This window comes from Cololabis saira, chromosome 9 (genome assembly GCF_033807715.1).
Source record: "Cololabis saira isolate AMF1-May2022 chromosome 9, fColSai1.1, whole genome shotgun sequence".
In the NCBI taxonomy this organism is placed as follows: Eukaryota; Metazoa; Chordata; class Actinopteri; order Beloniformes; family Belonidae; genus Cololabis; species Cololabis saira.
The window spans coordinates 10,480,646-10,506,241 of record NC_084595.1 but is presented as its reverse complement, the minus strand read 5'-3'; the positions used below and the strand labels follow the sequence as shown (position 1 = coordinate 10,506,241).

The window sequence follows — 25,596 nt, the reverse complement described above, 5'->3', positions numbered from 1 at the left end:
ATGGGGAAGAAGAGCATAAAGGCAGAAAACAGTCACACAGCAAACCACGTGCTTGGTCTTTTTTTATATCTTTAATATTCTGAGTCAAGGCAAAGCACATTTCAGCATCAAAGAATACAGCTTTTCTCTACACAATGTACATTTCAACAAAACAAGTGCACACCTTTAAGATTGTATACTAATACAGATTTGTAAGAAAATCTTATTACCTCAAAGTAAAAATGTCCACAAAGGGGAGCCAACACGACGCGTGGGGCAGACTCAGTTCCCGCACATTTTTGCACAAAGAGCAAAGTGGCAGCAAGCGCCTTGAAAAAGAGGAAAATCAGGTGTGTTTTCTATACAGGACTGTCTGAAAATTAGAATATTGTGATTTTCTGTCATGGTTTACAGCTTAAGAAAACTCAAATATCCTATCTCAAAAAATGTGAATATTCTGGGAATCTTAATCTTAAACTGTAAGCCATAATCAGCAATATTAAAATAATAAAAGGCTTGCAATATTTCAGTTGATTTGTAATGAATCCGTAATTTGTAATGAATTACAGAAAATAAAGAACTTTATCACAATATTCTAATTTTCTGAGACAGTCCTGTAATTGATTCGTACAATTCAGCAAATTTGTGAGTGAGTGTCATCTCTGTGGATGCTGGAATGTGTCAAGCAGCAGCAACGCAGGGTCAAATGTCAGCGCCGGGCCAGAGCGGCCGAGCTCAGGAGCTCCAGCTCTCTCTGGCCGTCGTCCTTAACGCTGGGCAGTGAAATGGCAGTGCAGAGCTGTGTGGCTGAAACCTCATCATCAAACCATCACAGAGGCGGCGCAGCCCCCGACATACATGGGAGATTTACGGCCACCGGAGGAAACTCGCTTTAAAAACCACGTATAACAAGTTATCTAAGCTGAGTTGTACCATACCACAGTAGAAAATACTGCTATTTCAATACTTCTCTCCATGTGGCAATAAGAGCACTGCAAGCAAAACTACTAAACAACACTCAACGGGTTTCTAATGCTCTTCCTAATAAGAGTACAATAAGGTAACTTGATTTAAACTGCTAACAGCGAATTAATAAATACTTGAAGATGCAACTATGACTGGCAGGATGTGAAATAACAATGAACAGAATGATGAATAAATATGACATTCAATTTGTGGGGGAAAAAAAGTTTAAAAATGTAAATACCCCGTAACAAATGATGCAAAAGGTTAAAAAAAAAAAAAAGTACTTTGTATGATCACAAATTATTTTAAAGTCTTTTAAAGTCAGTAAATGACACATAAAAGAGGGCAAGAAGAGGTGATGTCGTGTGGTTGGTTACTTTTACGTCTCTGCTACACTGGGTGCTTTTAAGGATTGTTCGTATTCTTCTCTTATCCTGTACACTGAATACGGATACGACTCCTTCACTGTTCTTCCACCTGGACTTACGTCCAGGAAACAATCAAATATCTTATAATATTCAACAGAATCATCAGAATGAACAAAAACATGATGGCGGGTGGTTGGTGGATGAGTTTAGTTTTAATATTTGTGTATAAAACCACCCAACACAACTGAACCTTTTATTTTTGAATGTGGCCACTCAACTTCAATCAATCTCTTTGGCATTTTAATGGCAGTCTGGATGTATTTTAATGTATTAAATTCTCTTCCCCAGAGTCAGTCCGACTTCAGAAGTTTAAATACAATTCAATCCAACATGGTAATGCCTCTCATTTGACTACTCTACCTCATAAATCGTCACGTTTGACTTAAACTTGACTATACAGCACATAAGGATCACTGCTTACAATGACATACACCAAGAGGCGGGGGGGGGGGGGGGGGGGGCATAGATTTTGAGGGCACTGCTTGTTAAAGATATTTATGTGGAGGAAAAATGGATCTGCTAATGTCAGCTACAGGCTGAGGAAGTCATCGTTTTTCTTGTTTAGCACGATTGTAAAACAGGAAGGAACCCAGCAGTACGACAGCTTCAGCTTATGGTTTACCATCAAATCAAACACACACTTGGCATCGTCATAAATAACCGTTAAACTTTAAGGAATGACCACTAGTACGAACAGTAGCTGATTGTAGCATCCAACCTGAGCAGAACCATGCAAGCGCCGCTGCTTGTTTCATTACTGGTGAACAAGGTGAAGCAGTAACGGTGACACTTGCTGCGTCTCGGCCTTGCAGAGACAAGCATGGTGCAACTGCATCGCACAGAAGAGGATACCGGCAGAGCATCTGTTTTCTCTGCTCCTCGTAGTTCCACCCCAAACATCTTACCACTTAACTGCACACATAAGACAGCTCATTACCACAGATAAAAATTATATAAAGAAGTAAAGTTCATCTATTAATGTGCCATCACCCAACAACCAGGAGGGAGGGTTCTTGTTTTTTTTTCAAAATTTGACACTTTCCTGAGGTTTTAGTGAAATGTTCGCTTTAGTCAAAATACTGTAGCAATATAGAACAACAAAAAACTTCTCTGGACAGCGCAGCCGTTTTTAAAAAGGGGACACGCCTCTTAGAAGCTGTGGCCCTTTAGAAACTGGCGTTATGGTTTTATGTCACTCACTCCTGAGGTGAAGTGGATGCAGCATGATAGGAAACTGGGTGGAAATGGATAATGGATCTGGGCCTGTGATGTCACAGTTCTCTGCCAGTCTGAACGGCTCTCCGACAGACATTTTTAGACCATTGCTGCCCAAAACAAACCCACATAATTGTGTTATGTTAGAGTTGATAGTGTCTTCACAAAATCAATGCCCCCTCCCCGCCCCAATATGTCCACTTTAATAACACTACTTTTAACAGAGCGTGGTCCAAGTCCTGTTCTTCACAGCAAAAAAAACGGTATTTATCCAACTACAGAAACCCACAGTTCTGCATGATGATGGTTAATAAATTTGGCCGAATAAAAGAAATGATCAGAGGAAGAAAAAAAATAAATACACGAAACAAATGGATGATAGATGGCAAGACGATTACAGCCTGACTGAAACAGACAATATTAAGTTATAGTAGAACATACCAAATATAAAAACCAATCTCTGTATAAATAGAAACAATCAACAAAGAAAATCAAACGTAAATGTTCAGGGAGAGTGGAGCCGAAGTAACAACACAGCGAGTAACAGGGCTGAGAGCAGTGCAACAGAATAAAACTAATAAAAAGTGCAATAAAATATTCACACACATTTACAAATAATATATAGAGGATATTTTGTAAACAGGTAGAAATGCACATCTGATCAACATTGACTTTTACAGTGTTAATAGATAAACACTGACTATATTGGAAAAGTGTGATAGTACAGTAATCCACAAACTTGACCTGAAACGCCTCAGAAACAGAATTCACAGATGGATGAACACAAACATGCACCACTCTCAAACCTAAAGGAAATGGAATGACCCTAGCCTGTCGTTTTGTTTCTCGTTTTTTTTTCCTTTTGTTTTCATGGATGTGTTCTCCCTCACACTTAACAGACTTCTCCGTCTCCCCCACTGTGGGAGTGGTCGGCTCTACGCGGCGATGTCCTGCAGGGCCGGCAGAAGCCCTTTCTCCGTCAGGTGAGCCTTCAGAGAGTTGAAGATGAGGAGCTGCTGGTCGGCCCGGAGGGCCAGGAGCTGCTGGATCACCTTGGTGGGGTTGGGGCCCCTGGTGGAGAACAGAAGGAGATAATCCAACACAAATTTACAAAACTGAACTGAACAAGCTTTTTATTTGACAACAAACCTGAGCAGGTGGCACGTGTTTATCTTAATGTAGGTCTAAACTAGCGTCCTTCCGTGTAGATTTAGCAAATCTGTAACTAACCTGTTATAACTTCTTATATAAGTTTCTTATTCTTCGTACCTTAATCAATTATTTTTAATTCAGAAAAGATTTTTGAGAATGATTTCATATTCTACTCATCAAGCACCTTCTGCACCCTTATTTAGTAAATTTTAATTATTATCAATTTTTTCTATTAATATGATCCAAACATGCCTGTTTATGTTTAAGTTCATTCATTCCAAACAAGACATTCCAGGCACTTTTCATAATTTTTTTCTGTTATCCTCAGATATTCACTCTTATTCAGTTAAAGGTCGGAAGAACTTTCATTTACCTCTTTGTCGTACCTTCAGTCACAAATCCTTTATCAAATTCCATGGCCCTCAACTCTGGAACTCTTTAGATAGGTCTCTTAAGTTAGCATCATCCTTAAAAATGTTTAGGACCAGCTTGGTGGGGAATCTCTTATCTAGGCAAAAATAATAGGCTATTCTAATTGAAATGAAATTGCCGTTTTATGGATATTTTTGTTTGTGTGTTTATTGTGTTTTTCTTTGTTTCTTTTACCTTTTCTTTTTTCCTTTCTTTTCTTTTTCTATTGATTGATTTGTTTTTGTGATTTTGTATTGAGGGGGAGGATTTTTTTATAAGCCCTTCGGGCTTCTTTTCCTCTCCTGCACAATTATTTGTCCTTGTATTGTTAATATAATTACTGTTTTATCATTGTGCATATGAATAATAAAAAAAATAATACAATAAAATAACATTCACGTATGCTCTCAAAACACATCTACACGTCATGGGTGGGGCTTCAATCTGGATGCAGTATATTAGAGTACAGATAACCATTTAAACCTAAATAGTTTATTCAAAACAAACACACGATGCAGCAGGAACAGTGAGAGGAGCTACCGTCTCACATTAGTTACAAAAGCCATCCTAAAGTTTTGAAAGTCCTTGAGACTTGGCCAGGTCCACACGTAAAAGGACTGGCCTTGAAACTTTATGTCTTTTCAAAGGAAAGAAGAAAAACACTGAAAAACTGATAAGAGTGGCCGCAGAGGTTTTGGACATCTGTTGCCAATATTTTTGGGAAGGACCTCACACGAAGAGCGGGACTACAACAACGGAGTCACTACCCAGTTGCGTTTTATCAGCATTTTGAAATGTACTTTGCCAGTTCTTTTTTTTCCAGAAAAATAATTTAGGTCTTTAGGTTATTACTGGCAAAGTAATTGTAAACCAAAGACAAAATTAACTGTATTCAATCATTGTGAACTGTGGCTTTAAATTCCAACCAAAAACTCCAACAGACGTTACTTTTAGACACGTTGCGAAGACAGCGGGTCATGTAGTCTGAACGGCACTGCCGACTCTGAAAGTCATGTGACCTAAAACTGCCTTAAAGGAGCTTGAGGCCGGATTGAGGCAAGATTTAAGAAAAAAATCCGTATACATTTTAAGTTTTCTAGTAATAATGTCAGATGAAGCGTTCCAAACCCAAAAGAATGAGCCCTCTAGTGCAGGGGTCACCAATCCTGGTCCTCAAGGGCCGGTGTCCCTGCAGGTTTTAGATGTTTCCCTGCTTCATTGCACCATGATACAAGTGACTGTGTCATTAACAGAACTGTGCAGCCCTGGATGACAAGCTGATGACGATGATTTATTAGAATCAGGTGTGTTAAAGCAGGGAAACATCTAAAACATGCAGGACACCGGCCCTCGAGGACCAGGATTGGTGACCCCTGCTCTAGTGTATCTCTCCTTTGCCTTGAACAGGCTGTGTGCTGCAAAATGTGCTGCAATTCGGTCCCGAATTTCCCGCGCTGGGCTGCGGATGTGACGTCACATGACGCTGCATGCACGTTCTCCCCGTTCTCCCATGTCGGCTTCTCTGTTGGCTGCAGTACCCCCGACGGCCGTCGTGGTGAAGGGTGGCGCTAGAGAGTCTCATTTCTTAAAAGGAGCCTCAAGCTCCTTTAAGATATGACACTTCCATTATTCCTTATTCTTTATTGCACAGTCGGTATTATTTTTAAAATGCTTGTGTACACTTTTAATAAAACTGATCATGGGGACACGTACACAGTCAACACAACTTACCTGGATCTCTGTTCACTAGAAATTTCAAGCTTAACTGTTGTTCTGAATACTGAAGAGAGAACTCGTGGACACTGAGGGCGTATCTGTCAACAAGCTAAAACAAATACACCAATGGAGGTTTCCAACATGTCACAGTGTGGTTGAGTGTTTACCTGATAAAGCTAGCAATGTAGACATTGACAAAAGTGGCCATGAGGTACTGGCAGTCAAATCTGTCCATGATGCCACCGTGACCTGGAATAGTGTTGGCAAAATCCTGCAAGGACAAATGACACCAAGCTTGCACTTGTGCATCCCAACACTGACAACCCTAACAACCTAAATATGACCTATATGATCAAATGCAATCCTCATTACATGTTATAGAAGTATAGAAAGGTACCGTATTTTCCACACTATAAGGCGCACCTTCAATGAATGACGTATTTTAAAACCTTTTCCATATACAGGACTGTCTCAGAAAATTAGAATATTGTGATTTTCTGTAAGGCAAAAAGATAAGAAAAGAAGAAAGAAATCTCAAATATCCTATCTCAAAAAATTAGAATATTCTGGGAATCTTAATCTTAAACTGTAAGCCATAATCAGCAATATTAAAATAATAAAAGGCTTGCAATATTTCAGTTGATTTGTAATAAATCCAGAATGTATGACATTTTCTTTTTTTTTTTTTTTTTATAAATTGCATTACAGAAAATAAAGAACTTTATCACAATATTCTAATTTTCTGAGACAGTCCTGTATAAGGCGCACCGCATTATAAGGCGCTACAGTAGAGGCTGGGGTTACGTTATGCATCCATTAGACGGTGCTGCGCTAAAGGGAATGTCAACAAAACAGTCAGATAGGTCAGTCAAACTTTATTAATAGATTACAAATCAGCTTTCTGACAACTCCATTCACTCCCAAAATGAATAAACAACTGTTTTATTATTTTCGAGTTGCGAGACCTGTTGCGGCTCAATATTGATCCATATATAAGGCGGATGGTCAGCTTTTGAAAAAATTGAAGGCTTTTAGGTGTACTTTATAGTGCGGAAAATACGGTAACTCACTGAGCACGGCAGCGTCTCAGAGAGCGTGCAAATAGAAAGTGGAAAACAAACACTGACTAGTTCCCGAGGAATTACGGTGGTATTCCTACCTTGATCTTAAAGGCTCTCTTGAAACCGCTGGCAAAGAAGCCGCCGAAGGGCCCCATGATGGAGGCGAAAGAGGACAGAGCAATGCTGTGGATCTGGAACGGATACAGACGGACTGTGGTCTGCAGACACGAGAGGGAAATGTTACGTCCGTGCAACAGACATCTTTACAAAGTCCTACTTTTCTAAGCATTAGATAGTATAAAAACATGTTTTGTTCCTTTAGTCATGCTACTATGGGGCTGGAGTGGTGCAGGACCTCCAAAGATGTGCCAGCCTCCCCCTATTTCTATTCTATTTTTAAATTGAAACTAAATATAGAAATGAGAAACAAAAGATGACCAAAGATACTGCCAGAGGCCGGCATGAGCTGAATTTTATCAACTATGTTGTTGGGATGGTAACGCCAACTCTGACCCAGAAATATAAAATTCACTTATTGCAAAGTAGCTGTAGATTTCACAAAAAGTAGAGCAACAAGTGACTAACATTTAATGTCAACGTTTTAATACATGATCTGCAAAGCTCCTGTTTTGGTAAGATGGCCATGAGTAGATGAGAATTAATCTTGTTATGCATTCCATTCATTTTTGGTTGGATTGTATGACAGCAAGAAAGAAAGAACTTGACATAAGCCGAGTCTTACCCATCCAGTTACAGACTCCAGAAAACTGGGTAGGGCATAGTCCTGCAGCTGAAACAGTTCTGGGGGCTCACAGTCCACCTGGAAGCTGTTGGAGTCGTTGTTGAACTCCACCGGACACACGAAGAAGCGGTAGTCAGCCATGACGTACGAGAGCTGAAAGAGCAACGCTTTTTAAAAAAAATATCCACGAAACATGATTTTTTTTAAAAATGGATTTAAACTTGTTTTTTTTCCTGTTCTGATGAAGAAAAAAGAAAAACACTTCATACCATGATGCCAAACACAATGGTGGCGAAGAACCCGCCGATGAATCCCTCCCACGTTTTCTTGGGCGACAGCTGCAATTCAGGAAATCGTCATGTAAAACTCAATATTCTTCGTGCTCGTGTCTGATTAAAACAACCAGGAGCCAGATTCACCAATATGTTCTTAAGAAATGTCTTAAGATCTAAAATTAAGAAGTTCATAAGAAAGTTCTTAAGTGAAATTCCTCAATATTTTCTTAAGAACCGTCTTAAGAACTGTCATTTCTTACTAATTTCTTATTTTTTCTACTTAAGAACTTCTTAAAATATATCATTGCATTGCACGCGCCAACAAACAACATATATACAGGTTAGGGCTGTTCGATTTTGCCCAAAAATAAAATCTCGATTTTTTTCTCTCAAAATCCGATTTTCGATTACGATTACGATTACGATTATTTTGTGAATTGACAAAAGGCAAAGAAATGATTTCAAATATGCTGTTTTTTTATTGAACATTTGCCCCATTGGGCTTTAAGTGCAAACTTTGCTCTTATTAAACCAAAAATGAATGAATAAAGTGCAAAACTCTGTAAAATAAGTTGAAAAAAAGTTTTAAAAAATATAATAAAATATAAAGTTTTATCTCTGAAAAAAAAAGCAAATCAGCACTTGCAAACATACAGTAAGTTATATTTCCAATTAAATAAAACAAGACATTTTCTAATTAAACTAAACTGGGTCTTTGCATGCTAAATAATAATGCAACCCATGAAGGAGGTAGAGGTGTGTAATGTCAGTCATTACATTTGCTATTCACATTTGCAAGTTTTTTGCAAAGAACACGAGCCGGTCTATCGGTGGCATGTTAGTATATCACCATGGTTACAACGCCCCCTCCTACACTAAAGAGCCTCTCCGATGGGGCACTTGTCGCAGGTATTGAGAGGTATTTCCATCAATCATTAATATGGTATCAATCATTAATATGTGTGCAGACAAGGTTAAAAAAAAAAAAAAAAAAAAAAAAAAAAAAAAAAAAGGGGGGGAAAAAATCGATTTTACGATTTTCAGGTTTTAACATCGTTCTAATTACATAATCGCGATTACGATTTAAAATCGATTAATTGAACAGCCCTAATACAGGTAGTTTGGGTCAGTTACTCACTAAACATGGAGAAGGAGAAAAAGAGATGCAGGAACTTTTCAAGGTTATGGTGGATGAGATTAATGTGTGAAAAAAAATACTATTGGGGAAAATGTATAATAATTAACTACCACGCTAACTAACATGCTAACAAACAGTTAACAGGCTCTTTGTGTAATTAATTAGTATATCCTCAAACTATGACCTACTAGTCTAAACTTGTCTAAAATGTGTTGAAAAAGGTGATATTAGAGTTTTACCTTTTCACAGAAGAAATTTTAAGACAGGTCAAGGTTGTCTTAAAGTTAAGAAAAAAGTCAAGAACAAATTTGAGAACTTTTATTTCAAGAATACCATTTTTTCTTAAGAAGAAAGTTGAGAAAATACTTAGAACTTTTTTGGAGAATATGACTTCTTCTCTTTTTTCTTCTTAAGACTGAACTTAAGAAAAAAATGACACTTAAGAAGATTTCTTTTCTTAAGAATGTTTTGTGAATCCGGCCCCAGGTTGCCAGCTAATAACCAAACAATCATTTTCACATTGTAAACAGCTGCAGACGACTGCAGCAACCGACCTTGATGAGAGGCGTTCGGCCGAAGAAGAAACCAAACATGTAGGCCATGATGTCGTTACAGATCACACAGGAAATGGGCACGATGAACCTGAGCAGACAAAGAAGCCAGTATGTCATAACGAGGCTCTAGTTGGTAAAGTCACATTATTAGATTCACTGAGAAACTCCAGATAATCTCATTCCAAAATAATTGTATTACCCTTCCTGAACAGACACAGCCAGATAAAAAGCAGCATTACTGATTTTCAGGGTCAAGTATACATCAACAAAGGAGATTAAAGCAGCCTTCACTCACCAGATCATCCCCTCAAACAGGTTGTGAATGATAAGATGAGACTGAGTCACCACAATCAGCAGAGTCACATGGGTCCAACCGAACTGTGGAAACACGGTAAGATCAGCTTACTATTCTTCCAGGATTCCAGGACAGAGTGGAAATTCTTGGCTTGGCTGCTCAAAGAAACCTAATGGCTCAATTAAATCAAGAGTGTGACTGGAACTTTTATATTTTTATCTCATTGCCTCCTTGTGATCCTCACAGAACCTTAAAGACCGTGACAGAAGCAAGAGTGGAACAAATCTGTGCAGATGAAAACTGACCGGTCGGTGCAAACCTTTCCGAGGTAAATGTTTAGAAAAAACTCTTCTCACCTCTCAGTCACTTCTGTTACAACTTGAGGCACCTTATGTGGACTATGTGCAGCGTGCTTTATATGCAGAACTGAGGTGACAAGTAGCACACTTGGAAAGACAATCTCTGTCCCACTTTTCCACTGACTTGAGGGTTTGTATTATAGGTCATCTCATCAATAACTCAGTCTGCAGGGCGGAGGGGGGGGGTGTGCAGCTTACCATGTAGAACTGAAGACGATAATGTTTCTTCACCAAACTCAGCACAAACATGCAAAACCCTGCAAGAGCAGAAAAAACAACAAAAGCAGGAGTGGGTGAAATTTTGACAGGCAGGATGTCCTTTTCTTCAGATAATAGGTCATCTGTGTCTAACTGGGATTAATTATAGCCTGACCTACTTCAAACTAAGCCTGGTTAAGGGAGCAGGTAGCCGCTGTGGATATAAATTACATGAGGAAGAGATATTGCAAAGCACTGAGGGACGGCAGACAGTGACTTCATTCAGCAGAGGGAGCTCAAAGTAGATGAACTGAGGAGCTCGGATGCTTAAAATGCCACAAATTCACGCCATTTCTTTCTACATTTCTTCACACCATTTGCTGCAAGTGAGACGCAGGAGAAAACAAGGCCATTTAGTTTCACCTTAAAGCTAGTAGGCAAGAGGTAGAGACAGTCTGGGGGCTTCCTTCCCCCGTACATCCTGTTTGGCATCAGTTCGATGCTACGACAGGTCTGCATCACTAACTGACATCCTGCACTTCAGGAAGTGGGATGTGGTGCTTCTCACAGTGACTGAGATAACACTTGAGTAATGATATAGTGTATAAATAAATACAATGATGCACTAAAGTTTAAGACCCCCTTTCCCTTAAGCGCACAGTTAAAAGTCGTAGGTCTGTGTTATTGTCAAATGTGAAAGACTTAGCAACTATTTAGCAACACCAATTACCGATTTCACTCTCCTCATTTGCGAGCGAGAGAACTGCTCATTGTGTGGCATCATGAGGTACAAGCCATCTCACTCTTTTCCCCCACAAGGACGTCACATTTGAGCATGTCAGTATTACATGAAAAGCAGCCATACTGGGTAGACCACTTTAATATTATTGTGGTTTATTGTTGGCCCTACCTGTAGACGTATGTTTTTTTGTTTTTGGGGCCGGGTGGGGGTGGAAGTTATGGCTTAATGTTTGTATTTATATAACATTTTTATAGTCCTGATGACCATTAAAAGCACGTTTACACTCCACACACACATTCATTCAGCACTTTTCGATCTACACAACCTTTGAAAGTGAAGGTGGTGATCGTTTCAAGATGCATTTTTCCTTTTACCAGTACAAATCATTTTATATTCCATCCATCCATCCATCCATCCATCCATCCATCCATCCATCCATCCATCCATCCATTGTCCGCCGCTTATCCGTTCCCGGGTCGCGGGGGCAGCAGCCTCAACAGAGATGCCCAGACTTCCTTCACCCCAGACACTTCCTCCAGCTCTTCCGGGGGGAGTCCGAGGCGTTCCCAGGCCAGCCGAGAGACATAGTCTCTCCAGCGTGTCCTGGGTCTTCCCCGGGGTCTCCTCCCGGTGGGACATGCCTGGAACAGCTCCCTAGGGAGGAGGGACATGCCTGGAACACCTCCCTAGGGAGGAGGGACATGCCTGGAACACCTCCCTAGGGAGGCGTCCAGGAGGATCCAATAGATGCCCAAGCCACCTCAGCTGACTCCTCTCAATGTGAAGGAGCAGCGGCTCGACTCCGAGCTCCTCCCGGGTGACCGAACTCCTCACCCTATCTCTAAGGGAGCGTCCAGCCGACCTGCGGAGGAAACTCTTGTATCCGCGATCTTGTCCTTTCGGTCACTACCCAAAGTTCATGACCATAGGTGAGGGTAGGTGCGCAGATTGACCGGTAAATCGAGAGCTTCGTCTTTCGACTCAGCTCCTTCTTCACCATGACGGTCCGGTACATCGACCGCATAACTGCGGACGCTGCACCGATCCGTCTGTCAATCTCACGCTCCATCGTTCCCTCACTCGTGAACAAGATCCCGAGATACTTGAACTCCTCCACCTGAGGCAGGACTTCTCCACCCACCCGGAGAAGGCACGCCACCCTTTCCCGGTGGAGAACCATGGCCTCGGTCTTGGAGGTGCTGATTCTCATCCCTGCCGCGTCGTACTCGGCCTCAAACCGCCCCAGCACATGCTGGAGGTCCCGGTCCGATGAAGCCAACAGGACAACATCATCTGCAAAAAGCAGAGATGAAATCCTGAGGTTCCCAAACCGGATCCCCTCCGGCCCCTGGCTACACCTTGAAATCCTGTCCATAAAAATTATGAACAGGACCGGTGATAACGGGCAGCCCTGTGTCGGAGTCCAACATGCACCGGGAACAAGTCTGACCTACTGCCGGCAATGCGAACCAGACTCCTGCTTCGATCATACAGAGACCGGACAGCCCTTAATAGAGGGCCCCATAATAAATAATTAAATGATCGTACTGAGATTAATTTGAACAAATGATCATGTATGCAGGCGGGACTGCTGGAAAAAAAGAACCCACATCCAACCACGTTACTGGGGCCGGAGGAGATCATTTGATAAGGTTTACCCTTTCTTCTAATCAACCAGGCTCCTGATCACTGCCCATTCAGCACATGACCGGTGCTGTAGGCAAGCGGGTAGACAAAGCTACCCTTGTTAGCGGAGCGAGGCAAACGGCCTGGAAGATATCCAGAGGCTGGATTTCTGTGGCACGTTGGATTCTCATCTTTTTACTTTTTTAGTGTTGGGATAATTGTATTTATTTTGTTTTTGTTTTGTAGGCAGAAGTGGTTTATAGGCCTGAAGCCAACCTTTTTCCCAGAGAGTTTGGTTACAATAATCACCCTCATAATGATCAGCACTTTTTTTTCCAGCTATGGAAGTGCTCATCAATTGTCCTGGACGTACAGTAGATTCTGCAGGTTTGGTTTCTGATGAAAGTCGGTAGGGAAAGAAGAAGCTGAGCAGTTTGGTTGTACATACGGTATACAAATCTCTTTCTCGCTAATGTTCCATCCATCAGCCCCTCCAGTCACAGAACCCACCCCGCCCCCTCGAAACAAACAACAATAAATCCAGGTCCTGTCTGTATGAAGCGTGTACCTGAGAGGTAGAGGGCAAAGGAGATGAAGCGGTGGTATTTGCTGAGGATGCGAAGTGGCTCCTCTCTTTGCACCAGTGTGAAGAAGTAATCAGTGACAGTCTCACCGTAGAAGAAGTAGTTCACACACAGCAGGAAGTACCTGTAGGGAAAACAGAAGGAAGGAAACGTACATGTCTCTCCGTTCGGGCAGAAGCTAAAGAGACTGAGTTCAATATGCCTCCAGAAAACTTCAGAGGTGACATATTTGGTCTGCCGTGTGAAATGTGATTCCCATTAACGGTTCATTTCTCAGGCTTGTGGCACAGTGAACATCAGGACTGTGCTATGATTCACACTACACTATTACTACTGCTACAAATCAAGCGGCGCTGATGATTCACAGGACTATTGCCATTGGCTGTTGACTGCCGTGATAATCTATGAGCTACACAAGATAAACTACAACAGGCCAGAAAACAAACCTCAGAACAGCTGCAACAAAACAAAAAAAATAAAGAGAAAACATGATGAGAAACCAACGGACATATCTGCAGCATGTGTAATTCAAGTCTGCGTGTCTCAGATTCCTCACCAGCTCAACGTCCTGAACCAGGGCAGGTGGTAGGAGTGGTACACGCTGTAACCGATGGTGATGATTTCATGGAAGCACTTGATCTGAACACAGAGGACCTGCACAGAGAAACGCTGCATCAGCAGGGGACCGGCACACTGGAGCAATAGAACTCATTATCGGTCCGACGTGCATCACGGTGTCTTAACAAGCACAAAAACGTCTGACAAATCTGTATCAGAATAAAGATCAAGTCTGATCCTAATTCAAAAGTGCATGTACGGAAAACTAAACAAGTACCGTATTTTCTGCACTATAAGGTGCACCTAAAAGCCTTCAATTTTTCCAAAAGCTGACCATGCGCCTTATAATCCGGTGCGCCTTATATATGGATCAATATTGAGCCGCAACAGGTCTCGCAACCATAGACATATATACGTATTTTGAACTATGAAAAACAATAAAATATATTTATTCTAATATGTCAAGATCACAATAATCTTCCAATTTAGAACTAAAATATTAAAGAACTAACACAAATAAAATACACTTCAATTAAATACTTCGTTTTTTTTTGTTTTTTTTTCCCAAGCCACTCGGAGCCGCAGTATAAGGATGAAAGAGCTGCATGCGGCTCCGGAGCCACGGGTTGCCGACCCTTGGTCTAATGGATGCAGAACGTAACCCCAGCCTCTACTGTAGCGCCTTATAATGCGGAAAATACGGTAATGTTAAATAAAAGTATCAGGCTCGTAGCTCGTTTTCTCCCTCAGATTACCATGGGGTCACGTTCAGCAATATTGATACAGGTTCTTCTGTAAAAAGTTGAATATGAATTTAAATGAGAAATAACAGCTTTCACTCATAAAAAACCTCCTCCAAACTATTCCACAAGTAAATGCACTATTACATTGCCTATGGCATACATGATTTTATAAAATGTAGATGGTTAATCTAATGTAATGGTCCACATCCATCTCCTTCACCTTGAGGCCCGTTTACACGTAGCAAAAACGGTGGTGTTTTCATGCGTTTTGGCCGTTCGTTTACACGAAAACGAAGCTCAAAGTCACGAAAAAAGATCAGTTCTGAAAACTCCGGCCAAAGTGGAGATTTGCAAAAACTCCGTCTTCACGTTTGCTTGTAAACAGAGAGAAACGGACATTTAGGCTTCAGAACGTCACATTATGGGACAGAAACGTCACCAGTGTCATGTGTGCGACCTGTGTTTGCAATTTGTTTGGCCACCGTCAATATTTTCTTGTATTTTACCTGTTTTATATTCTAAAGTCACACTTAAAAGTAACTCCACTTCTCTGTCACTCCAAACGAAAGACTCTCGTTCATCTTGGAAGTAACTGGAAGTTACACGTGTCATTTGTTGATGTTTTTTTCCAGGATTCCGATTGGCTAGCATGACTTTATCTTCTCGTTACACTGCCCCCTGTAGGTTTGGCTGCTCATAGCACCTTAACAGCGTATTTATGCGGGTTTGTGTAAATGATGGTATTTTTCAAAACGTAGAGGGGGAAATATCAGTTTTTGTAAATATGTGTAAACGTGGCCTGAGTCACTTTCAAAACGGGTCCTGCTGATTGCTTTACTACACCATATTAGTTAAATTAACGACCCACTTTAACTGCCTCCTGCTTGTTGATCGACAAATGTGAACGATAATTCTCCGTCAGAAAATAATCCAGACTCCCTGAGAAAGTCAATGAGAAATCAAACTATGAATTACTTAAATACAAATATATTTTGTTTTTACTTACAATCATCATAAGCACCATGGGGCCCAAGTAGATGATAAAGAAGAAGAAGGAGATCATGGCTAGCGTGAGGATTCCTCTCACCCACCAGTTCTTCCATCTGAGGAAGACGCACAAACCGTCATCTCACACATGAATAATGTACAAAATTCATCAGAAGAAGCAAAACATGAGCTTTTGTCAGAACACACCAAATGCAGCCCTGAGGTTTCTTCAGTACCGAGCGTACCTTGAGGAGAGTCCAGACAAGGCCTTGTTTAGAACCTCTGGAGTGTCATCGGGAGGGACCGGCACCTCTGGGACTCCCGAGTCTGCCTTGGACTCGCTGTCAGACACGCCCTCCTTTTCTGGCTTCAGCTCACTGTCTGACCCCTGAAATGCAGAAGAAATCCTTCCTGTAAATTGTACCAGGTACACATCACTTAATTCTACAATTTCAGATACATCATATAATTTTGATTATTATTTATTTAAAAAAAAATTGTGAAAATCTGATATTTCTTTTTGTTCTAATAAAACTGAAACAATACAGTTTAACTCTGGAAATGAATAAACTATTGGTAAATTCTGTCATCTAATTTAGCTTTTAAACTATCAACATTTATTTGCAGACGCGAAGAAGATATTTTCCAGGAGACACTTATCTACTTGGCTCCCAGAGTGCACAAATAGAAAACTATAAACAGTAATAAGCTAATGTTATTTGGAAAGTATTTTAGGCAACAAGCTAAATTTCTAGGTATTCCAGGTCTGCACATGTTGCCACAGACCACTACATCGTTTTGTGCCAAAATATTATTCTTCATATAGCACCTTTTACACATCTTCAACATAATCCTATTATATATAATATATATATATATATATATATATATATATATATATATATAATAAAACTCAAACGCTGAACACAAGTGCTGCATTTATGTTATGTGCAGTAAACTAATTACATGCAGTCTATAAGTAAACAGATAATTGGAAGTGTTTGGGAAACATTTATATACCATTTACTTAAATAGATAATAAAGATAATATTGATGGGGGTTCGGGCTGGACGGTATACTGATATTAAAGATGCAGCCCACCAGTGTAGATATTATACCACTATGACATGTTCATTGGAACAGATTTTTATAATGACATGCACTTAATGCTGCTGAAACAGTTCTTTATTTCAATGCAGTCCTTTAATCCTCTCTTTTCTGAGTCCCAAGTGAAAGTGGAGTTAAGCTTTCTCTGCTCATACTACCTTCGTTACCTTTCTTCATCTGACCAAACCATATGCCAATTTAAAGTTTTACAACAGTGGTCGGGCAGTCACAATAATCAGTTCAAAACTACAGATGTTTCTTTCCACCGTGACCACCTCAGTGTCTGCTGTCTACATCTGCTTATATTAGATTCAACTTTATTGTCATTGCACATGTCAAAAGTACAGGGCAACGAAATGCAGTCATATATAGTCATTAATATATAGTAGGGCTGGGCGATATATCGAGATTTTAATATATATCGATATATTTTCAAACACGATATGGTACGAGACAATATCGTTTATATCGATTTAAAAAAAAATAAATAAAAAAAAATTTTTTTTTAATGATTTTGATATAGCTTATTTTGTGACAAATTGACTTGAATGTTTTATTTGAGATTTGCACAAATGTTTTGTTATTTGCACAACTGTCAACCTCAGTGGAAAAGTCTGCCTGTTACTGTCTACATTGTATTAATTACAGTGTATTTTAATTTAATTGTTATGCAGGAAAGGGATATTTGTTTTATTTTATTCAAGAAGCATTTTTATTCTATATATGCAGGCAGTTTATTTTTATTTCATTTGTTTTATACATTTTGATATTGTGCAGACCTCTGTTAATAAAGGAACCTGTGTGACATTTGGCACGAGGCTTTGTATTAAAACTGACTGTTTTTTAAGGGTTTGCCTAAGAAAAAAATGAAGCTAACAGAGATGCTATGCTATAATGCTTTGGGGGAAACCCCAATTAAGGCACAGAAAAAATATAGAGATATATATCGAGTATCGCCATTTAGCTAGAAAATATCGAGATATGACTGTTGGTCCATATCGCCCAGCCCTAATATATAGTCATCCCTATAGTGCAGTTAGCCATTGTGTCTGTGTCTCTCCTGTCTCTGTTCTTCATTCTCTCTGTCTGTTCTCTCTTTTCCTGCTCTGCCCAGCTGGATGTCCCCCCTTAAGATCCAGTTCCTGGTGCAGGTTTCTTCCCTCCTAAAGGGGAGTTTTTCTTGCCACTGTTTGGCTTAAGGTTTTTTTCCCACTAGGGGAGTTTTTACCTGCCAGTGTTTATGTAATAATTGCATGTTGTGGGTCTCTGGAAAGCATTGAATTGTTGAGATCATCTTCTTCGTACTGAAAAGAAGTCCAGCAAGACGAGAGTGTAGGAGAGTAATGATGATAGAAAGAAGGGATAACATATCAAACACAAACTAACCTGTTAGTATGAAATAGGGCTGGGCGATATATCGATATTTTAATATATATCGATATATTTTCAAACGCGATATGGTACGAGACAATATCGTTTATATCGATTTAAAAAAAAAAAAAAAAAAAAAAAAAAAAAAAATTGATTTTGATATAGCTTATTTTGTGACAAATTGACTTGAATGTTTTATTTGAGATTTGCACAAATGTTTTGTTATTTGCACAACTATCAACCTCAATTGAAAAGTTTAAGGGTTTGCCTCAGAAAAAAATGAAGCTAACAGAGATGCTATGCTATAATGCTTTGGGGGAAACTCCAATTATGTCACAGAAAAAATATCGATATATATCGAGTATCGCCATTTAGCTAGAAAATATCGAGATATGACTTTTGTTCCATATCGCCCAGCCCTAGTATGAAACCAACGTCCCAACATCCAACAGCCTCCCCACATATAGGACTAATATTCACATAAGGTGGAAATCCCCCTCATGTCCTTCAATGGGGGTTAGGGTTACTGAGCAAACTGAATATTGTCAGAGGATGACTTACTGTGTTAAAAAAAAAAGAGCAGAGCTGCCTGGAAAGGGTTGTATGTGGGAGGCAAAGCACTGGAACAAATTGTCTCTTTCCATATTTGCCCTTTTTGAAACATTTCTTTAGACCAGTATGAGACTTACTGAAACAATCTCCTATAATCTATCCATCGTACGCACAATGAAAAGTAGTTGTCAGAGGCAGATCCATTCTCACACACACACAGAGGCTAATTTCTTTCACCTCCTACCTCCTCTGTGGCCTCTCTAATGCTGATGTTAAAATTAGGCATGGACCTGTCACCTTACTTGCACCGAGCAGATAGCGGGCATGTGGTTTTGTCACACCCATGCAGTCTCACACATGGGCCTTCACAAACAAACTTGATCACATCAGAGCAGCTGAATATTTTCCATATCAATAATATGCCCCTGTGGCTTTTTTCCCTTAATAGCATGCTATAGTCTCAACTTCGTAACATTATCTAATGTAACTTTCCACATATGTACAAGTACGTGCCTGTCTGCAAACATGGAAACAACAATGGGTTAAATGGTACAATATACAAATATAGCTCAATAAGACTGTCCATTTCACCACCGATTGACAATTCCACACTTATATCCATGAAAACAATGCATGGCAATATCTCCTTTTTTTAAATCTACTATTCCTACATCACACCAATGTTCCTGTTATGTAATAAAGATGTCACCAAAGCTAAAAGGCTAACCCTGGTACACCAGTTCAGTGGGATTCAGTGTTTATAACCGACAGGGTTTTTACATCAACATCTCACTGCAAAGCAAGAACTCTCCAGTGGTCTGCCTCTTCTCTTGGGATTAAATCGCCTGAAAGAAACCAAAACTGTATTTCCAACATGTCTGTTAATTATATGAATCACCCTGAAGGCAGTGTTTGCACTACAATATTGTCAAAACCCCTTAGCTAAATGCAAAAGCATGCACACTCAAACTCACACACACACACACACGTCCATTTTCTGTCTGCTGGTTTCTATGGAAACAATATCCGTCATTCACAGGAAGCTCGAGTTAAAAATAGGTGGTCCTTTCACTTAAACACCTCCTTTTTCATGTCCTCGTGAACACGAGCTGCTACTTCAACTTTTTGTTTTTTTTTCCATCTTCAGCTTCAATTTCATTAGGAAAAGCTGGATCTGGAGCTTATGAACGGCTTTGGCCCATTTTTACTGGGATTTTGACACCTCAACAAAGAGGGCACTGTGATTAAATAATTAAGCTGAAACAAACTGCAGAGCTTCTTGATTGAGGCTTTTCAGCTGCAATATACTGTCAACTGGCCAATCCCAAATGCCATATAAAACCTGATTCTTTAATCTTTCTTTAACCCTAATCAATGTTTGTGTATTTTAAAAATAGTGGCTTATTTATACATTTATTTATAAAAAAAAAAAAAAAAAAAAAAAAAAAAGGCATTTTAATCCTCTTTTAACTTTAAAATCAAAGTAACCAAACATGAGGCGAGAGATTGCTGTGATTACAAACCTGAAGTTATTTCAGTAGGCTAAATTTGGTAGTCAAATACACTGACTGACTCGCCATATTACCACGTATTTAAATATGTATTCATCATCAGTAGTCTATAAACTCATACTGAAGTCTGATTTAACATGTCATGGCAGTTGGCTTTGCTTAAGATAGCATTCATGTAACTTTGGTGTGGGGGTATATTTATAGTAGTATATTTCCTTAAATAACACCATCCTTTTCTGAGGATGAAACAATGACACAACTGACACTGTTTATATCTATGACCAAATCTACATTTCTTTCCTTATTTGTTTAATAAGGAAAAAAAAAAACAACTCTGTTGTGCTGAAATAAATATAATTATATAAATATAATATAATTCAATTAAATAATGAATTATACATTTTGTTACCGAGTCATGTGCAGTATTTTCTGAAAAATAAAGATCTATATTAGGATTTATTTAAACTGCCTACAGTAATAATCCCAGCTTTTATATGAGTCAGTCTCTGTTGATACAGTTGAATATAAAACTACATTATTTTTAAATTTTAACTAGATATAGCCGTCCTGTTTACTGTTTTGTTTTTACAGGACTTTTTATGAAAGTTTTGTACAAATACCATTACATATTGGAAAAAAAAGGTGGCTCAAAATAAATGAATCAAAGAGTATCATTATGTCATTCTAACAAATAATTAATTCTGCAGAATAAAATGTTTCCTAAAAGTATGATATAATTTATTAGATAATGTAAACAAATGTATATAATCACTGTGGTCAAAGATTTTTTTAATTTTTATTTTTTGAATATACACATGGTGAGAACAAGACATTAAATTATTAGTTGGCGCTTCCTTTAATGCAGCGTTCCCTAATCTGGGTCCACGAGGGCCACTGTCCTGCATGTTTTGGATATTTCCCTTCTCCAACACACCGGCCAAAAATAAAAAAACCTCCATCAGTTTGTCTTAAAGGTCTTTAGAGCTCTGTTAGTAACCTATTCATCTGCGTCAGGTGAGCTGGAACAGAGAAACATCCCAAGATATGCAGGGCTTGGCCCTCAGGCCTGGATTGGGAATTAATTCCAGAGTTAAAGCATCAGGTCTATTATTAGATAGTAGAGCAAGTAAAGCTTCACCAGGGACCAAAACAATGTGAATATAAGCAGTTTTGAGGGAGAGAGGAAAATGCATTTGCAGCCAAATGGTAAATGATGTTATCACAGAGGGCAATATAGCTGTCCTAATCTAAACTGTTATTTTAAAACATCTAAAAAGATTCTGTAAAAAGCAAGAGGCCAACACCTCTCCAGATTTTTACTGTCTTACTGACAGTAGTTCATGCCCCAAGGATTCTCGACTTATAAATACTTAGAACAGGATGGCAGTGGACTTCATTTACACTTACAAAGTCAGAATTAGTTCGGTTCACGAGTGATCCCAAAGGGACCTGATGCTTCTTCCATTGTCTTTATACGGTCTGGTTGCCCCCCATAAGTTGTATTAAATAATGAGGCATTCGTCACGTGACCATTGGTCTGTGAAGATTGGTTTTGAAACCTGTATTTCTTCCATATTAGAATTAATGTTGCTTCTGGCCTGTGTTAACCTGGCCCGCAAAAATAACTTGCTTCCGACGGTACACTTAACCACGGGTCAGGTCTAATGTAAGCAGAACTAACGGTCGTGGTTGTTTACTATTACTTTATAAAATAAGGAAACGCCTGCTGAGAGTAACAACAGCAGCAGGAGGTCACAGGTACGGCCTATATTTGCAAGATGAGTAACTGGGGAGACAAGGAGATCCGCCAACTACTCTGGACATATGCTGATGACGCCGGCATATGTCCAGAACCACAAAAGGACGGTCTATCGTATAAAAACTGACCACAAAAATGACAAATCGAGCTTTGCAAGAAGCAAAACCTGACCAAAAAACACTCATCCTGATGTTCATACAACATCGATTTGAAAATTACACCTGTCTGCATAAATCTTGCTGATGTATATTACGTCATTCTACACGCCCAAACCACTTGCTGTAGCCTGGGTGACAGTTCTTGCGAGGTTAGTGGCAACAACGGAGCAAACTCGGAAAAACAAATCAGAGATGGATGGATGTAACGAGATAGAGAAGACATTTCTGCCAAAAAAAGCGAAGACTTTGTGTAAATATCTCTAAAAATGGGATACCCAATTTACTTTTCTAAAGATGAGCAGGATGGGCGATGGTAGTGTCTCTCATGTCATCAATCAGTGAATGCCAGAGAGCCACATGAGTGAAAATGACAAATTAAAAGAAAATGTAAATGTTTCACTTGAAGACAATCAATGTGTATATAAACTGAAAATATTTAATATGTGGGGGGTCAGTGTCAGTCAGTATACAATAACTTTGCATAATCAGGACAGTGCAATAACTTGCACTGCAATATTACACAACACTTTTTCTATCCATATAATTCTTTTTATGGCACTACACTTTTTATTTTTGTTTTTACCTTTTATTTCTATTTTTAATTGTTTATCTTTATATGGGTGTTTGGCTTTTGGTGTGTTTGTATATGACAGTGCTGAGTGTGTGAAATGGAGATGTCAATTTCCCCGAGGGAACCTCCCAAAGGGATCAATAAAGTCATCTGAATCTGAATATAAATGTGCTTTAATTCACTTGTGTTTTCATTTAGGCTCTATTATAGGAATTACATACATAATCAGGAATTTCAGGGTCAACAAAAGGTCGGCCTATCAAATTCCGAGCACATAATTGTACTTTGTAAGTGGATTGTTTGTAGGTGATAGACCTGAGGTCTGCTCAAACTGTCATCTCCTTTAAATCAGGGCTAAAAACATTACTGTTTACTGAAGCGTACTCTTAAATTAAATACTTACCTGCTGTACTCTTCTGCCTTTACTTTTTAACAACTTGTGCTTTTTATTATTTTACCTCTTTTCTTATCATTTTATTTGTTATTTACCGTTTAATTGTGTCTTGCCGCTTTTAATGTTGATGTAAAGCACTTTGAATTACCTTGTGCTGAATTGTGCTATACAAATAAACTTGCCTTGCCTTGAGGGATAGATATATCAGATTTGTTGAAAACCTGTCTTAAAATGTAATACTGGACCTCGGTTGGGCTGGTGGGACAGCGGGTGGCGGAACATTTCCCTTATTTTTAAATTCAAAACTTGACAGGTATGCTCAGTATTTGCAGAACACAAGATAATGGTACCTTGTCAGTATTAAGCAGTGTTTTTTAGATGCATGTTACAGCAGCAGCCCGACCTCGTTGGCTAGGCGACGGAAATCGCACTTCCAAAATTCTATTTAATGTGAAAAGAATTTGTTTAATTTTAAGGTGTTTATCAAGTATAAACCTTGGGCCTAATTGTAAATATTGAATTTTAGATAGTAAAATCAGTTTATTTATATTCATCGGCATGTACAATATACAATAATATGTGGAAAAGAGGTGAAGAAACGTGTGCAGGCAGGATGGAGCGGGTGTGTCAGGTGTGATAAAAGAGTTTCAGCTAAAATGAAAGGAAAGATGTACAAAACTGTGGTGTTTGGTCTACAGAGAGTGACACTGAGGAAACGACAGGAGGCAGAGCTGGAGGAAGCAGAGATGAAGATGCTGAGGTTCTCTATGGGAGTGACCCGACTGGACAGGATCAGGAATGAGTTCATCAGAGGGACAGCACATGTTAGAGGCTTTGGAGATAAAGTCAGGGAGGCCAGACTGAGATGGTTCATGTCCATAGGAGAGATTGTGAATATATTGGTAGAAGGATGCTGAGTTTTGAACTGCCAGGCAGGAGAACCAGAGGAAAACCAAAGAGGAGGTTTATAGATGTAGTGAAAGAGGACATGAAGGTAGTTGGGGTAAGAGAAGAGGATGCAGAACACAGGCTCAGATGGAGGCAACGGATTCGCTGTGGCCACCCCTGAAGGGAAAAGCCGAAAAGGAGAAGAAGATATACAACATCCTAAGAGCTGGATCAATTTGTTTACAATAACACATTCTGGAGTTGGTCGCTTGTGTTTTTCCTTTAAATGCTGGTCCAGAAAAGCGAGGATCCAATCAGCAAAATGAATTAATGAATGAATGAATTTATTTCGACCATGTAAATAGAAAAATAAAAATAAAAAAAATAAACAGTAACATCTTCATATGCACATAGGTTCGAAAAAAGGAGTAGGAAGAAGTTTACACTTTTTCGCAGATCCTACCCCTTTATAACTATGAATTTACATTATTGCTATTATTATATCTACACAATATCCATATAAATATAGTCTATATAAATACTAAGTAAACATGCCTATTACTACATAATTATCCATATAAGTATATAGAAAATATAAATATTACATAAATATGATATCAATATATAGAAAATAGAAATATCATATAAATCTATATAAACTACATAAATATCCCTATATATATATATATATATATATATATATATATATATATATATATATATATATATATATATATGCTACATACCTAATAAATATATAACATGTATTACATAATTATAACTATCCCTCTCAACATATAATATATACATAAATATCCACATAAATATCTAAACATATCTTAAGCAAGTATAATATACCCTTTTCCCTATTTTATTTGTTTCTCACACTCCTAGTTAACCCATTTCCTCTTCCATATACCTGTTTATTAATATTTTCTTGTATCTCTTTTTAAACAATCAAGTCTATTCTCAAGGAAGTTTGGTTGATCATTTTCTCATGGCATATCTGTCACTTTCAAGAGCTTTATGCAACCCCTGGTATTCATTTAAATGGGAAACTGTTCCGTAGGACAGCGTGAAAATGATGTATTATTACAATTATTACTTGTCTTAGAGGGAAATTAAACATACAATACAATCCTGGGATACAATCACGGGACCATCGTTTTGCTACCAGGCTAGTTAGCAGCAGTGTCCTGGCCGCCTCAAGGCTGATTTATGGTCCCGCGTTACACCAACGCAGAGCCTACGCCGTAGCCTGCGCGTCGCCGCGCACCTTTACGGCGTAGGCTCTGCGTCGATGTAACGCGGAACATAATGTAAGCTTTACCTTGTCCTCTGACGGCTGCGGCTGCAGCGCCTGCTCGGTGTCCGCCGCTCCGCGGTGTCTTAACTCCGTCATTTCGGGCGGATCGTCGCGTAAAGACAGCAGCGAGGCTTCAAACGCTTCAACGTGTGTTTGGATTTTGCAAAGCCCCGAGATAAATGTTGCGAGCAACACTTTTTTTTTCCACTCAGGAAACCAAATCGATGACAAATCAGCGGCTGCGGATCCC

The 25,596-nt window shown here is 39.1% G+C and overlaps 1 protein-coding gene across 1 annotated transcript; it reads right to left on the bottom strand.

Moving 5' to 3' along the window:
• Nucleotides 1-531: 531 nt before the first annotated feature.
• On the bottom strand, nt 532-25,596 carry cds2 (CDP-diacylglycerol synthase (phosphatidate cytidylyltransferase) 2). Its single transcript, XM_061730434.1, has 13 exons — nt 25,371-25,596; nt 15,975-16,117; nt 15,749-15,845; nt 13,998-14,095; nt 13,426-13,565; nt 10,490-10,548; nt 9,933-10,015; nt 9,638-9,725; nt 7,940-8,008; nt 7,671-7,823; nt 7,027-7,146; nt 6,035-6,138; nt 532-3,659 (listed from the first exon to the last, which is right to left on the bottom strand). The coding sequence occupies exons 1-13, from the start codon at nt 25,440-25,442 to the stop codon at nt 3,524-3,526; spliced, it is 1,362 nt and encodes a 453-aa protein (XP_061586418.1). The 5' UTR covers nt 25,443-25,596; the 3' UTR covers nt 532-3,523.

Coding starts and splice junctions, on each gene's coding strand:
- cds2 (XM_061730434.1), bottom strand. CDS start 25,442: ATGACGGAGTTAAGACACCGCGGAGCGGCGGACACCGAGCAGGCGCTG. Junction 8,009..9,637: donor GCCGAACGCCTCTCATCAAG/GTCGGTTGCTGC, acceptor CCTGAATTGCAG/CTGTCGCCCAAGAAAACGTG. Junction 6,139..7,026: donor AGAGAGCCTTTAAGATCAAG/GTAGGAATACCA, acceptor TTGTCCTTGCAG/GATTTTGCCAACACTATTCC.